At 37.2% G+C, this 16,265-nt stretch overlaps 3 protein-coding genes across 5 annotated transcripts; 1 reads left to right on the top strand and 2 right to left on the bottom strand.

Annotated features, from left to right (window-relative positions):
• Positions 1-293: 293 nt before the first annotated feature.
• On the top strand, positions 294-8,137 carry LOC145602336 (uncharacterized). 3 transcript variants are annotated; one of them, XM_081658525.1, is made up of 5 exons: positions 294-637; positions 4,478-4,547; positions 6,463-6,584; positions 6,668-7,027; positions 7,103-8,137. In XM_081658525.1, the coding sequence occupies exons 3-5, from the start codon at positions 6,561-6,563 to the stop codon at positions 7,676-7,678; spliced, it is 960 nt and encodes a 319-aa protein (XP_081514651.1). In that variant the 5' UTR covers positions 294-637; positions 4,478-4,547; positions 6,463-6,560; the 3' UTR covers positions 7,679-8,137. The 3 variants fall into 3 exon arrangements, with proteins under 3 accessions (XP_081514651.1, XP_081514653.1, XP_081514652.1); XM_081658527.1 differs by lacking the exon at positions 4,478-4,547; XM_081658526.1 differs by lacking the exons at positions 294-637; positions 4,478-4,547 and adding an exon at positions 6,156-6,366.
• Positions 8,138-10,677: 2,540 nt separating this feature from the next.
• LOC145600631 (uncharacterized) lies at positions 10,678-12,456 on the bottom strand. The gene has a single exon (XM_081656514.1). It carries the CDS (start codon positions 12,454-12,456, stop codon positions 10,678-10,680), a length of 1,779 nt encoding a protein of 592 aa, XP_081512640.1.
• Positions 12,457-12,465: 9 nt separating this feature from the next.
• On the bottom strand, positions 12,466-15,344 carry LOC145600630 (uncharacterized). The gene is made up of 4 exons (XM_081656513.1): positions 15,260-15,344; positions 15,100-15,165; positions 13,636-15,009; positions 12,466-13,550 (listed from the first exon to the last, which is right to left on the bottom strand). The coding sequence occupies exons 1-4, from the start codon at positions 15,342-15,344 to the stop codon at positions 12,466-12,468; spliced, it is 2,610 nt and encodes an 869-aa protein (XP_081512639.1).
• Between the last annotated feature and the right edge of the window lie 921 nt (positions 15,345-16,265).

Raw genomic sequence — 16,265 nt, 5'->3', positions numbered from 1 at the left:
TAAGGGAAATGGAGAAATAAAGAATTGTAAAAAAAAAAACTGGTGAATGAAAAGAAAAAAATTGACGAGTAGAATGAATTGCAAAATAAAAAAATGTAAAAACAAAAAGACGGGTGAAATGATAAATCAATTTTTTTATTTTGAAAAAGGGTATTTAAGTCATTTTATTATTTTCATATCATTAATTAATTTCTGCATTTAGGTTATTTTTTACTGCATTCAGTACTTGCGTTATAAAACCTGTAGTTTATAATTAAAACAAAAAAAAAAAAAACAAAAAAAAAAGGAAAAAAAAAAAAATATCATAAGTATCTGATATCTGCTGCCTTTTTCTCTTTCAGGGTTTTGATGAACAGTACTCGTTTCTGATATCTCCAACAATAAACCTCGTTCCCCATCTCTCTCCTCTCACTGCTTCACCCCTTTCTCTATCTCCTATCTCAAATTCCTTCCTTCGTTTCTCATTTGCAATTCTTTAATGGTGTTGGCCTGGTGTTAAATTCTAGGTTCCAATTTCCCCCCCCCTTTTTTTTTCTCCTAGAAGTTACCAAAATGAAGAGAGATGGAGGAAGCAAGAAAGAAATCTGGTGGTGATACAAAAACCCTCTTGAATGCTCCCCAATTGACACTCGCTCAGGTAAGAATTCCATTTCTCTAAATTTGATTGAAATTAGGGTTTGATTGTATGGTTCAGAATGATTATTTTATCAATTAGAGAAGAATTTCTATCATTTTTAGATTGTGATCGATCTATACATTATTGTTGTGCTATGTATTTAAACAAAATTATTTATTTTTGGATATGAATTCAAGCTGGAGAATTAGTTTGGTCTTTCCGCCGTTGTTGGTTTTCTTTGAAATTGGGATGAAATTGCTCGAATTAGAGTTTCATTTTAGTATTATTTGGTTGTTTAGCTGATTGATTTTTGGCCTTTTTATGGTATAGGAGAGAGTATGGAGTGTTTCATATTAAAATTGTGTGGAATAATGGTGTGAATACTAGTTTGTTAAAGTGAATTGTTGTTGTAGGCTTATAGCAACTTTCGTTGTGCTAATTGCGATTTTTGTATAACTGATGATGAGAATTTTGGGTATTGACATACCGATGCGAGCGGCACTGTGCCTCTTTCCATGAACTCCCTCTCAGCCCCTATTGCTAACTCTCAGGAGTCTCAGCCCTCTGTTCTTGTTGAGGTCTTCCTAATCTTAATTTTTAACTCCTGTTGAGTTGCTGCCTATTTTCGTGAATTTAATTTACTCTTTTTTTTTTTTTTTTTCCTATTGAATTATTTACGTTTCTATTGTTGTATCTTGTATGCATTGGAACAACAAAATTATGATGGTGTTGAGCTTCTGTTTTTTTTTTAAGTTTGGACCATGAACTGTAGTGTAATTGCTATGGATATTATAGTTTTGGGTTTTATAGTTTTATACATTGATTTCTATATTTTTTCTTTCAAAATTGATGGGTTCTTCAGTGATATACTTTGATGTGGGGACAGTGGCGGATCCACGTTGGGTTCTAATGGGTTAATTGAACCCACTGTTTTCGCGGGAAAAAAAATTAAAAAAAAATTAAAAAAACAAAGCGAAAAAAAAAAGGATATAAGCATTTTATCCGCGCAAGTGAGAATAGGAAAAGTAGCATAACCCAGTGGTAAAAAGGAGTTTGTTATTGAGCATTTGGGATCTCAAGGTCGTGGGTTCGACTCCCACAAACAACATTTTTTTTAGCTTTTTTTTTTTTTTTTTTTTTTTTTTTTTTTTTTTCTCTTTTGCTTTAATTTCTTCTCTAAACTTCCCCCTAAAATTTTTAATGGTTTATTTTTTTTTTCCTCCTTTTGCTTCAATTACTTCTTTTACCTCTAGTTATTTTTTCCCCCTAACTTTCTTCACCAACTTAACGTATATAAAAAATCAAATGCTTTTATAGATCCTTTTTCTAATTGTATTCTATTGTATTAAGTTACATGTCATCCATTATAATCCGGAATTCAAAAGTATCTATTAAAATTAAATTTATACTTCCTATGTTTTTTTTTTAATTTTTTTTTAATTGCAACATTTGTAAGTTTACAATATATACACATACTCCTTTGATCGTTTTTTGTGATTAAAACTTTGACAAAAAAAAAAATAAAAATAAATAAATAGTCAAGTGGAATTTTGTTAATAACTTAAGATACCTCTTGTACGTCCGAGGGCTTCGCCTGCAAAATACAGAAGGTTAGCTGCATCAGGGGTGTGACCCAGGAAAGCCCTTTCTAGAGAGAGAATGTAGTGAAAGAAAGAGTAATTAGAGAGAAAGTATAGAGAGAAAGAGAGAGAATTAGGAAAAATCTCCTTCATTAATTGATTGGAGAGCTATTTATAGTTGTACTTTTCATGTGGTAATCTTGTACTTGAGTAGACAGATTAGAGATAAATCTGGACTTTGCAACCATTAATGATGGCCTGGGTTTGGAGGGTATTTTTGTAATTAGGGCCTTGGGCTTAGGACAGTGGACTTAGCCCCAAAATTTAGCCCCACGGGTGATGTGGGAACGAGATCGCATGAAGTTTGGGTGTCACGCAGAATGAGTATAGTTGAAGTGTCATATGAATCGGAATGACTTTTTAGGCATACCCGAGGGCTCTTAGCCCTCAAGTGTACCAGAGAGCTAAAGTGAGCCCCAAAGCGACTTGCAAGGGTGAAGTCCAGCCCCAAGCAATGCATTAGAAGTACTTTAGTTCACGTGACTGAGCGGTTTTGATGATTTATCCGTGAGCTAAGCGGGATGATGAATGACAGCTTATAGACAATTGAGAGCTTTTCTCCTTTTAGAATATTTTCTTTAGGTTGAGCCCCATGTGTTTTGCTGAAGGCATGACTTGTCCTGATTTTTGGTTAAGCTTTGTATTAAGAGTTAACTGATGATAGTTAGATGCTAATTAAGCTTGTAATTAAGCTTAATCCTTCATTGGTGATATTTTGGGCTCAGGTATCACGTAGGCCTATTTGAGCCAGGGTTTTGAGGAGTTTCCCCCTCCTTGGTTTTAAATGTATGAACTCCCACCTCACATGATTTGCTTTTCATTCTTTCATTTGCCTTAGAGAAATCCACAAAATCCTCTCCAATTTTCTCCCAAATTTCTTGAGAGTTTGAGTGTTTCAAGTTACATTGCTCGGATTCATCCAAGTTCATCAAGATCTTCAAGAAGTATGTGAAAATTTCCAACTTTTGATTCGTTTAAGTAGATCCGAAAGCATGTATGGGTGTTTATGTACTTACAAATTTTTAAATTTGAATTCGAATTTTGAGTAGGCATGTGTTTGAATTGGATTTTTTGGATTGAAGATGCTTGGCATAGGTGAAAATTTCGGGTAGTGATTTTGTTTAATGAAATGTGAAAATTTTGTTTTTTGTTGGCTAAGTGTCGAGGACCTTTATGGTCGGCCGAGGGGGTAGAGATGTTGAGGGAGGCTGCAGGTCGAGGGCCTAGGCAAGCATGCTGAGAGCCTGGTGGGTGCTAGCTTGGCACTCGGCCTTGGGTTTGCCTGTCTTTTGAGCTTAGTTGAGGGGATAGATTGAGGTCGAGCCCAGGGTGAGATGGAAGAGAGCGAAGTGGTGTGATGATCATAGGGGTTGTCAAGCGTGCTGGTGCAAGTGAGAGAGCTGAGGGCCTGCTAGGTGCTGAGGGATCTGATAGCTCGGCTATGCCAAGGGATTTGGGCTGAGTGGAGAGAGCGGGGACGAGGCGAGTACTCGAGGTATGAGTAGTGGAGTGCCGAGGGGCTGTTGCTCATGCCGAGCGAGCTATTTAGCAAGCCCATCTCTCGGGGTTTGGCTGTGGCTCGATTTGTTGATCTTTATTTTTTTGAGGTATGTTAGGGCATGTTAGGCAAAACCGACGCTGTAGATCAGCAAGGGTGCAATAGTGTTGGTCGAGGGCTCAGTTGGCAATGTTGTGTGTGACAGGCCCGCCTCGCCGACGGGTAGCTTGGCGGGCATGCTGGGAGTGTAAAGCGAGAGAATGAGGGTAGCAAACCAGGAGAGTATGCGCGTGGTATGAAGCCGAGCCGTGGGGGTGTAAGATGCAGCAAGGTCGAGGGCTTGCAATGACAACTCGGCTATTCCGAGGGGTTGGAGTGCGGCTTGGCGCTCGACACACTTGATGGCTGAAGGCATAATGGTAGGTCGAGAGAAGGAGCAAAGAAGGTGATTCGCCGCTGCTAAGAAGCTGTATACCGGGCTTGTGAGATGCCTAGCTCTCATACTTCTCGGTGTACTGGATGTGTCTTTTCATGCAATGTCAAGAGCTCGATGTTTTGGTCTCGATGTGATTCTTGTTTTTGGTGGAGTTCTTAGCATGTAACTTTTCTTGATAATGCCTTCAAAGGGATGACAGCTTGACTTGTTTGAGTGTTGAACTTTTTCTCCTCTAGGCTTAACCTTTGAATATTTTTCTAACTATTTGCATTTTGTTGATGTTGTAGGATTACTTCTTTGCCCTAGGGTGAGCTTGTCTTGCTTCAAGAGAATTCCTTCGGCCACTCTGACCACTTGGTGAGCACTCTATCCTTAGTTTTTCATGCTCTAAGTATTAAATCTTCATGTTTAGTAGTTGTTTGCCATTTTTCCCAAGTATGCTTGAATGTTCATCGGCTGCGCTATTAATGATGTTTAGGCATAGAGGTACGCTTGTTGTGTTTTTGTATGTACAGTAGAACATTTTCCGGGTAATCTTGAGTTGAGCTATGTGTATATTATGAACGACCAAGTAACTCAAGATTATCCGGATTCTCTCCCCGGCCATATGTCTTATGACTTTTCAAAGAAAATCTAGTCGGATGGGAGACTTGTGACAAATGTGATTGGTAGGAGTGTTGATGCATCAATTCCCTTGGGTGTGCCATTTTCTTATATGTCATCCCCACCTAGGGGTGTCCATAATTCGGATAAAAATCGAAATCCAATCCAATCCAAACCGAATTATCAATTCGGATCGGATCCGAAATTTAAATCGGATCGGATCGGATTGAGATTTTTTGAAAATTCGGATTTTCGGATTGGATCGGATTGACCCTAATTGGATCCAATCTAAACCGAAAACCGAATTGTAAAATTAAGCTTGTGTAAATATGTTTTTTGAAGTTTAGGACAAATAGTTACTTTTACATAAAATAAATTAGGGAGACTTTGTATTAATTAATTAATGGCTTGATTTATTTTAATCATAATTTTGAAGACTTTTATTTATATTAAAGCTTTATATTTATGATCGTATTAGACGCTAAAAAATAATGTATTATAATTCGGATTTTCGGATCGGATCCAAATAACCGAATTTTAATTCGGATTGGATCAAGAGAAAAATTCGGATCGGATCGGATTGGAAAATTGAAAACCGAATTATATTTCGGATTGGATCGGATTTGGACTACATCCAAACCGAAAACCGAACGGACACCCCTATCCCCACCCCTGACCATGATTTAAGCTTTGATTATTATTTGCCTATTTCCCCTTGGGAACTTTCTCTTGCACGTGAACTCATTACTAGGGGTTGTTTGAACGTATTGCTTAAACGTATTGCTTATTAACAGTGTGGTGACTATGTTAATGAGGATTATAGATCTAATATTTCTCTTGGGGCGTCAGTGCCTTATAAATCACCTTTTAGGAGGATTAGTCCCTCTATGTGCTTCCCTCCCTCGCTTGGCTTATATATTTGTTGGGGGAGAGGGGGGGAGGGGCACTAGACACTTGCAAATCCAATATCATGTTAAGGAATCTTTTCTCATTTATTCCTCTGGAGTGATAGTATTGTAGATAACCCTCCGCTCGGGTGTATATGTGTATATAAGGATTGTTTGGATAATGGGTTGAGGTTTCCATTGCACCTCTTTATTGATGCGCTGTTGGACAGTGTATAACTTGAGTATTACCCAACTTGTTCATAACTCCTAGTTGACAATAAAGGCCTACATAGCTACTTGTAGTTTATTTGGCACACCTTGTGCCATAACCGCTTTTAAGAACACCCATACGCTTCAGGAGGTCCCGGGTAACGTAGATAGCTATGGGTGGTATGCTTTTCATGATAGAGAGTTTACCACCATACATACAAAGCCCTCAAGCCAAAAGGGGCTTTCGCAATGCATTTCTTTTCATTTTCCATGTTGGGGTTACCTTAGGTCATAGTGGCATGCCTAGGGTTGGTTTGAACTACAATGTCCCTGCCATGTGTGTTGATGAAGCCATGGGGGCTATTTGGTTGCAATCCTGTAAGGAATAAGGATTGAAAGAGAAGCGTCCTAAAGACAGGCACTTCAAGAAGAAGCGTTTTTTGAGTGTCGTGACTTGAGCCAAGCCTATGATAGGGGTAGGACTTGCTTTTGTTTGTTTAAAAGTTTTAACTCTTTACATGTTCATCTCCGAGTTTTGTGACTAACGTGTTTGTTTAAATGTTTGCTTGTAGGTGTTGCATATAGCCTATTAAAAGGCTAGCTTCAGCAAAAGTTGACAGGAGTAAACTTCCTAGGTGGGAAGATTAAGGCCTCCTTGAACAAAGGGGATATGAGCATTCCACCTTCTCCCCTGGTATGCCCCTTTTCATAAAGTTGATTCCTTTAAGTGATTGTTTATCTTGCCAGCTTATTCAACTTGTTTTATACCTTTTTCAGAATCCGAACTCCATGAGGAAGCCAACTGAGAGGGGTGAAGGATCTTCCCAAGCGACGGCGGTGGAGGTGGATGATCAAGGGTCTCTCCATGCCTCTCCAGCGGTCTCCCACCATACTGAAAAAGCTGAAGGTAGTATGCATCACGGGAAACGTCCTCGCCTTGAGGAAGAGAGCGAGGAGGACTGTGAGGCCGAGGGCCTCAAGCCCCTGTTCCCTAAGGCTTTCTTGACTTTGACTGAGCCGGGTTGCATATTTATGGTGAAGGATCTTATGTCCCGCTTTTCTTCGACGGAAGATTTTAATGTCGTGAGGAAAGACCCGTCCAAGTTTATCTCCTCTGCTTTTGATGGTATCTTGAAGGTATATATTTTTTTTACATATTGCAATTGTTTTCTCTGTCCTTGGGATTATACTAATCATCCGTTTTTTATCTAGGCCGGCGTGACTATGAGTGTGCTGGCCGAGGAGTATAAGAGGTGTGCCGTGCAGGATATGGAAGGACTGCAGACAGAGGCTCGAGTTCAAATTAACGATCTGAAACTGGAGCTCAGCTCGGCCAAGGATGCACTAGAAAAGGCCAAGCAAGACCTTACTGATGCCCAGGAGGATGGGAGGACTCGCATCCTGACCCTTGAGACTAAGGTTGCTGAGGCTAATGAGGAGAATAAAAAGATGACCGAGCTGCTTAAGAAGAAGATAGACGAGTTGAAGACCATGAAAAAAGAGTTGACTAAGGCTCGAGCGAAGGGGGAGCAGTCTCAAGAGGAGGTGATTGCTGACTGGAAGAGGTCTCCAGCCTTTGCTGACTTCCAGTCTGAGTTAGGATATGAGGCCTTCGAGGCTGGGATTGCGGATGCTCTGGGCCACATGGAGACGGCCTTTGCTGCCTTTGGATTACAGGAATCTTATCCCAAGGTGCGGGATAAGGTTAGGGATCTTCTTGCCGCGGCTGATGCGGAGGTACGGAGGATGGTTTTGGCTGAGCAAAACCAACAGGGTGAGACCGATTGATAGCCTTTCTGACTTGGCCTTTTGTATTTACTTTGCTAATGTTTCTTGGGATGTATTAAACTTATGGCACTTTGTCTTTATCTTTGATTTGATGACCTTAACTCTTTATTTAGCTTTTGACTAGAGTGTACCCGTGCTCATGCACGGGATATATGTAGTATATATATTTAAGAGAAAAAAATGGTAAGTGATAGTTATTAAAGGGTGGTTATTGTTTTTTTATTTATTTTTTTAAGTGATATGGGTAGTTATGAGTTAAAATGGTGGTTATTGATTTTTTTTTTTATTTTTTTTAAGTGATATGGGTAGTTATGAGTTAAAATGGTGGTTATTGGTTATTTAAAAAAAAAAAATAGAAGGGCTAGAATTGCAAGGATGAGAATTTAGAGTGCTTGGAAAAAAAAACTCTTAAATTATATTATGGACTAGAATGTGCCCGTGCTAATGCACGGGTTATAATTAAGGATAGGATTTAAAAAAAAATACAAAGTATAGAGATGCAAATGGTATTTAATAAAACCAAATATAATAACAACAAAAACCCAAAAAAATGAAAAAACAAAAACAAATAGATTGCAATTTTTTTTTTTTTTTTTTTTTAAAAAAAAAAAAAAAAAAAAAAAAAATCCAAGTGTTGAATTCATATAAAAAAAGAAAATTAAAGTCTTGAAATATTATGCTAAATGAATCTAAGTCTTCAATTGGATTGTCCACGCATCTCTCGTTTCAGATAATAGAATTCTTCTTCCCATTTTACTTGTAAAACACATGCAACTATTATATCATCATTTCCTATCTCAGGGACATGTAGTATGAAAGTGAATGTATTCATCAATCGTTCACTTAGATACTCCTCTAGAAAGTAGTCTCCAAATTCCTGTTAATAAATAACAAATGTAGTCATTATGCGGTGAGTAATTGCTTAATATATTTGATTAAAGGATATACTCACATTATCTGTCATCGCTTGAATACTTGATATTGGACAACCGATAATCATCTCAGCATATTGGCCAAAGAGTGTAACAGACATTGTATTGGTAGCGTCACCAATTTTTACATTGATTCTATATCTGTTATTATTGATATGATATAATTAGGTATAGTGATAAGTAAAGCAGGTTATAATTATATTTTTTTATATAAAATAAAAAAGTGAAAATACCTTGGCCTACTAAAAGAGGGGTCACACTCCTCACACATATCAGCTCTCCTTAAGTGTCGAGCACATGATTCATACCAAATGGGCATAGAAGAATCAATAGATAACACCTTTGCTAGTACTCGAAAGTATTTTACCTGAAAACACGCATAAAATATTTAATACCTCATGTATAAGAAAATGAAATCAATAATTGTTGATATACATACATTATGAGCCGCTGAAAACTGATTTAATTTGATCCTTTTTGCATTAAACACCATTTCCATTTCAGAGATACTATTGGCTAATATCTGACTCCAGCTGATATGTTTTTGGACATATCCATCATCCGCATACCTATATGGGTTATATAAGTACATTAGTTTGCAATATAAACTTACATTGTATATTATGATGTTTTTAGGCTTACCAGCCATGTAGATCATCAGTTTCATCAATATCAGGATCAATAAAAAGTCTGGTACGTCCAACAGTCGAAAGACATGCACCTATTGAAAGGTTAGTAAAAGTATTCAAAGCAATGATAATAATGAAAATGACACCATAGTCTTTCCATGGTTATCTTATTTTAAAAAACTTATTTTACCATAATAGGAGCCAACTGATACCATGGATGCACCCAACACATGGTCCTGATTAAGCTCATTGAATAAGAACCGACCTTGATCATGAGCAAACCCTTCCCATAAAGTTAGCCTCATTGTTTCCATGCTGTAAATCAAAATATGTCATAAGTTTTTTTTTATTTTTTTTTTGAAAAAAAGAAAAAAAAAAAAAACTTAACACTGCATAAGTTGTTAGAATTACATAAACATATTGTAACTTTTGTAATATGCTCTTACTTTGTGTTGCAGAGTAACACATCTCTTTTGAATTGTTGTCTCCCACCCGAGACTCTATATGATTCAGACACATATATAACCGATCCAATAACATCTGTGTACATTCATCATCAAGAAAAAAAGATTGGATATGACCTTCAAAACTAAATAATTTTAAAAATGCAAAGAAATTAGTATTCTTTATTTTAATTACTAAAAGACACGTACCGATGAGAGGACTATTACGCAGGTGAAGGTACTGTGGAATGTGGCAAAATTCAATAAACCTGAAATTGTACCTTGGGATATCATCACAATCATCAAGAATTTCTGTTATCATGGTCTTGTTGCCAAATTTCAACCTCATTTGGTTATTGGAATATTTGTAAGATGTATCTAGGGGCATAAGATCTAGCTGAGCAATTGAATAAACCTTTCCTTGTTTGAAGATCTCTTTATATTTATCAATGTCAACATTAAATAGTGTGATTTGAACTTCGTCCCCCTAGAAATTGAAAATTTCATACATACATAAGTGTCAAATAAATGAATATATTGAAAAAAAATGTAAGCACTAAGTAAAAATATAGTTCAAACCTCTGAGTCAATGTATACCATACTCCACGAACGATGGACGCAATTTGTACCTCTGGCTCTACTTTGTTCATTGACCATCCATAGTAAACGCACTCTCATATTCACATTCAATGTCGTAAGGGTAATACAACGACATGGTGTGTATCTTGTGTTCATTTCCTGCACTTTAACATCATTGAAGTGGGCATAAAAAATAATTTACATAATATTTCATTATTGATCCAACCTCGCACATGTATAAAGGTTACATAAATAGTAGAGATAATGAAACAATCTTTAATAAAGTAAAACATAAGCATTAACATGACAAAGAAAATCTAATATATAAACAAAAAATAGTATAGCTTTGAAATTACACTAAAACAAACATTGCTAAGAGTTACTATATAAATATTATAACAAAATTACATACATAGCTAATTTACACTGTTTAATACTTCCTTATACACAATATTTTTAGTCAAATTGTGAGAAATATCCTTCTTATTTTGTACTAAGATTTTTAGCCCGGAAGGAGATGTAACTCGTGACATTGCAACATATAATTGGCCATGACTAAACACGGGCCTAGGGAGAAAAATGCCAACTTTGCTCAACGTCTGTCCTTGGCTCTTATTTATTGTCATGGCAAAGGCCAATTTTAATGGGAATTGCCTTCTTTTAAGAGGGAGATCTATCTTATTGTTGGAAGGTGTTAAATCAATTCGCGGAATTAGAACTGATTCTGTAGCTCTGGGACCTGTGATCACTTGTGCCTCAATCACTCTGTAACCCAATTTCTTGATTATAAGGCGTGTTCCATTGCACAACCCTATGGATTGGTTCATATTTCGCATCAATATTACCGGGGCACCAACTTTCAGCTCTAAGCAATGATTAGGAAGACCCGACAAATTTAATGAGTTTAATAATTCCATAGGCTCCATGTTATCAAGGATCCCACCATCTCCTGTATGACCCAAAGTATCCGAACTATAATACCTATGCACGTTTCCTGGTAGCATTGATAAGATTTTCGAATTTAACTCATCTACATCATTGTTTGTTGGTGCTAGAATTCCGCGATCCTTGAGGTACTCCCAATCCGTATAATTTGAAGGCAAGTTGGGGTAGACAAAGTTAATGAGATTTTGCAAACCATGTTCATCATTGGCTATCAAAAAATCACGCGGAATTTCAATCCAATTTGGTTCACCTTCCTCTACAATGGGCACTCCTGCTATAACTCCTTCTCCAACTTTTATTATCCAATCAGCAAATTCTCGAATTTGTTCAAGGGTATCGGAGGGAACGTCACTTCGACATAAACGCATGTTTATCCTTAGGCACATAACTTGGCAGTCTCTCCAAAAGGACGCTCGATGCAAGGTAGCTGCAACAATAGATTCTCGTCCTTCATTTGTCACCACGGGAAGTATCTGTCTAAAGTCTCCACCAAGAACAACCAATTTACCTCCGAAAACTCTATTGTCACTACAAATATCCTTGAAATGTCGATCTACCGCCTCAAATGCTAATCGATGGGTCATTGGAGCCTCATCCCATATAATCAATGATGCTTCACGGATCAAATCAGCACGGGTTGAGTCTTTTTTGAAGTTACAAACGGAATGTTGATCAGGATCAAAAGGAATCTTGAAAGTCGAATGTGCGGTTTTACCCCCGGGCAATAATAAAGCAGCAATTCCCGATGAAGCCACAGAGAGCACGATCTTTCTTTCAGATCTGAATTTTGCAATCAGAGTGTTCCATAGGTAAGTCTTTCCTGTCCCACCACTACCGTAGACAAAAAATAGGCCACCTGCATCTCGAGAATGAGCATCAAGTATTGCAGCATATACTCTATATTGATCCGTGTTTAACCCTCTAACTAAGGTATCAAATCTGTTGGCTTCATCATGTGTGTCATATTCAAGTTCATCTCTTATCAGTCGATTTAAGGCATTGCGTGCCAACTTTGAAGAAGGTTGTGGCATGTCAGGGAAATCTATCAATGACCTTCCAAGTTTATTCAATATATGCTCAATCTCTTGTAATCCTTGATTCTGCATCTCTTCGGGAGTTAATCGTAAGTTAGGGTTTCTAGTTTGACGTTGCATCATTCTCTCTAGGTCATCCGTAAGTTCACCCCAATGTTGTTCCCACAACTGTTTCGGATCACTTACTTCCGAAAACATCAATATGGAGCAAAACATGTTTCTCAACTATGAACCCGATGCCCAGTTAGAGGCTTCTGACAGAGTTTCATGCCACTCATTATCGTCATCAAGCAACCCAGGGGCATGACATGCAGATCTAAAGGTAGGGTGGATGACACCATCAACAGTTCGTATATCTTCAAAAGATTTCGCTCCACAAACCTTAGTTAAAAGCATCCGTAAGTAATATCGTTCCCCAGAATTTGGATGAACAAAGGGCAATCTACCAATGCAAGTTCTTTCTTGCCGTTGTGCCCACCTTTTTGTAGAACGATTCCATGTAAATCCCATAGGAAAATTTTGGTAAGTGTATTGATTTGCTTCTGGAAAATCCTTGTTAGCTTGAAACCACATAGTTAACATGGTTTGTTGCAATCTCGGTCGTTCAAGGACTGTGTGCAGATCATCATTATCATTGAAAACTGCAAATTGTTCACCAGGTAGATGAAACTGAAGTAGTTCCGTTGAAGGATATGGATGTTGCAAATCAAACTCAAATATTCTCCAGCATGCTTCAATGGCCGATACATATCGACAATCTAAGTATTGTTTTATCTCATCCACTCTGTTTCCTTGTCGTACCTCTTGACCACGTCGTGTGGTCGAATTGTTTTCAATGACAACTGTTGCTCTATCTTGACCTTTAGTAACATACTTGTATAGATACTTTACCACACTTCTCGCAGCAACACGCTCAACATTTATGTGTGCATTGTACTTAACACATAGATCTCTGTTATATGGTACCACCCAACGATTATCTACTTCCCTTGCATTAACAATGATGGGCTCTCTATGTTGTCTACGTCTATACTGCACAAAGCCATTATCATCAAAGGTGGTTTCAGTACAAAATTTCTTCGGGAAATGCTTTGAACACTTTCCATCGATTAAACATGGCCCACATGGTCCATGGAGCATGTTCTTGGTAACTGTTTCAAATGCCAAAGGATCTATATCCTTGTCAGGGATTTCCGCAGAGATAATTACATCGATATCCTCTGGACACTTAGGCTTATCTTCTGGAGCCAATGTTATGAGAATATGCGCATGTGGAAGTCCGCGCTTTTGAAATTCAATGACATAAAAATCTGTAAAATGAAATATGTCCCATGTTAATTAATTTGATATGTCAAAAAATATAGTACGATTATATAATTAATCAACACAACTCACCAGCAATGACTTTTCCAAACTTCCTGTTATCCTTCAAATCGCGAAGCATTTGTTTCAATTTAATCTTGAAAACACGTGCTACAATGTCTGGTCTATCTTCAGTGCGACGACTTCCACGTGTAGATATCTCATTTACAATCTCAGGCCAGTTTGGATTGCAAGTGAAAGTTATAAATAAATCAGGAGGACCCAAAACACGAACAATTGCCACAGCATCTTGATAATGATGGGCCATATTACGGGGGCTTCGTGTGAAGGATGATGGTAATATGAATAATCGACCTACATCATTAGCATTGACATCTCCAGCCCTGATTGCATCTTGGAGTCCACTGTATAAATCAGAGCGAAGCCTGCCTTGATTTCTCCTTATCCATGATAATCGATACTGTTCCATTGCAGCGTATGCATCAACATCAAATTGTTGCAATAAGCGCCCGGAATCTATCAAGGTGTCACCCTCTTCTTCCCTATCATGTATCCTAAATGCGTAGAATTGTCGCATTGTCACAGTACTTCGGCTGGTACTTGTACTTGACGCCTTAGGTATCCCAACTCTCCATCCATCGGTACCATATGGAAACAGTAGTGGGTATTGTAAAGGCATATAACTTGGATGAGTTTCATCAATCCTTTGTAACCCACCATCTATTTTTTGCAATATGATATCTCGATTACCTATGTCTTCAGTTCCATCACCTACCATCAATGCAACCACTTCACTTGCGGTTGGTTGGATATATAGTCTGCCTTCTCTTGCGCAAATGAGCTTAATTCTCAAATCTTGATGCTCACCTTGATCGCGCAACATAGTGCCAGCATTTCTGAATACTGTGACATAAGGATTTATATCATCAAGCATCATTTTTAGTCCTTGTAAAATTCCTGGATCTATGGAAGAAGCTTCCGCGCCCCCCATGTGATTTAGTCGGTTGGATGTTTCATTGTCAGTATCATATATGTACAACTGTGCAAACTTTGGACCTGTTCCCGGCTCAGGGAGTAAAGTTCCAATTCGATGGTAATTACTACCACTTATGCGATAGACATAGGGGCCTCTACCATCATTAACAGTGTTATCAATCCGACCACCCATAGAGGTGAAAGCTAACATAGAGTTGAAAGCTCTAATATTGTTTCGGAATTGCTGATGTGGCAAAAGTGACATTAAAAATGGCGGTGTCAAAGGTAAAAGCGGCAATATAACTTGCCCACTTTGACAGCAGTGATTGAACCTTGGGTGTGTTTTATTGCTACTCTTTACCCTTTCTTCAATCCACATAAGGGCCTTGCAATTAGAACACACAACTGTTCTAGGTCCAAACTCCCAACGTCTATCAAACCCATCGGTACGACGACATTGATGAGTCACTTCTGCATGCAAATGATTTATTTTAGTGAATATCAATTAACAATGTCGACATCTCTTATGTGTGTGGTTAAGTAGCTTGGCAAAGTGGTTACCTCTCATTCCGACAATTTGCTCATCAGGTCTAGCATCATTGTCTATCCCTTCATTAGGTGAGCTTTCTGGAATGAAAGGTTTTAAAAATTTAATAGGGTCCTTAATGCAAGGTATTAGTATTACTGCTATAAAGTAAATATTAATGGTTCTTATAAGTACCATTTATATTGATCTCATTAGGAAATTGCTCCACTTCACGTGTCACATCGTGATATTGATGTGTTGATCGACGTAATTGCATCATTAATAGTCGCAAGGATCGTGCTTCTTTCTCCAATAAGTAACAACGTTGCTTGAAAATAGGATCTTCATGGTTTGTAGTGCGTTTGAATAGTAACCTTCGCCTAACAACTAATCTAGCATGTTTTTGTTGCAAATTCTCTCTGAATCGATAATTACTTGTATGTATGTCCATTCTAATCTATTATATAAACAATAATCAAGACATAAATATAAGAATCGATATTATAGTTTGAACAACATCAATTAATAGTGGTAAGTTGTAACAATTTACAATGTTATAATCCTAATAGAGGCAAATTAATATATATGTATGTAATGTAGTGTAGTGGCAAATTAATAGCATGTCCCTCTATGAGCAGATAAAATCATAAATTTACCTAAATATACATGCACATTCACATTAACAAAATTAAAGTAAATTAAATTGTTCATACCTGTAGGGTGTAGAAATTTAAGCTAAAGGTGAAACGCAGTCGACGGAGTATTTTATGTACTGGAAAAAAAAATGGAACAATAATTTGAATTAATGAACAATCTCCAATACCAACTCCATTTCTACTTAAATAAAAAAAATAATAATGAATCATGTCTAACTCTAATTAACTTCGTTTCCATTTCATTTAAAAAATGTTCAAACCTATTATTGAAATCTACCTTACAGGTATGAAATAGTAGTAGAATCATGGTCAAGGGATCAACATTGTTATTGGTAATCCTCAATTAATGATAAATGTTGTTATAGACTTGTATAAAAAAAGTTGTTCATATAAGTTATTTTGTATTTTTTTAAAATTAAAAAAAAAAAAAATTCAGGTGGCATAAAAGAGGAAATGATTTTTATTTTTTTTTCTTTGGAAGGAAAAAAAATTGCAATATATATTCTATGTGTGCGTTTTTTTTTATTTTTTTTTTACAAAAAAAA

This window comes from Chenopodium album, chromosome 21 (genome assembly GCF_948465745.1).
Source record: "Chenopodium album chromosome 21, dcCheAlbu1.1, whole genome shotgun sequence".
Classification (NCBI taxonomy): Eukaryota; Viridiplantae; Streptophyta; class Magnoliopsida; order Caryophyllales; family Amaranthaceae; genus Chenopodium; species Chenopodium album.
The sequence above is the reverse complement of the archived record's forward strand: the minus strand, read 5'-3'. Positions and strand labels throughout refer to the sequence as shown.

Bases quoted from the DNA above. Each gene is read 5' to 3' on its own strand.
- LOC145600630 (XM_081656513.1), bottom strand. From the start codon at position 15,344: ATGATGCAATTACGTCGATCAACACATCAATATCACGATGTGACACGT. The intron at 15,166-15,259 runs GTACTTATAAGA...CTTTCATTCCAG, and splicing joins TAATGAGATCAATATAAATG to AAAGCTCACCTAATGAAGGG. The intron at 15,010-15,099 runs GTAACCACTTTG...ATTTGCATGCAG, and splicing joins GCAAATTGTCGGAATGAGAG to AAGTGACTCATCAATGTCGT.
- LOC145600631 (XM_081656514.1), bottom strand. From the start codon at position 12,456: ATGTTTTGCTCCATATTGATGTTTTCGGAAGTAAGTGATCCGAAACAG.
- LOC145602336 (XM_081658527.1), top strand. From the start codon at position 6,561: ATGAGCATTCCACCTTCTCCCCTG. The intron at 6,585-6,667 runs GTATGCCCCTTT...TACCTTTTTCAG, and splicing joins GCATTCCACCTTCTCCCCTG to AATCCGAACTCCATGAGGAA. The intron at 7,028-7,102 runs GTATATATTTTT...TTTTTTATCTAG, and splicing joins CTTTTGATGGTATCTTGAAG to GCCGGCGTGACTATGAGTGT.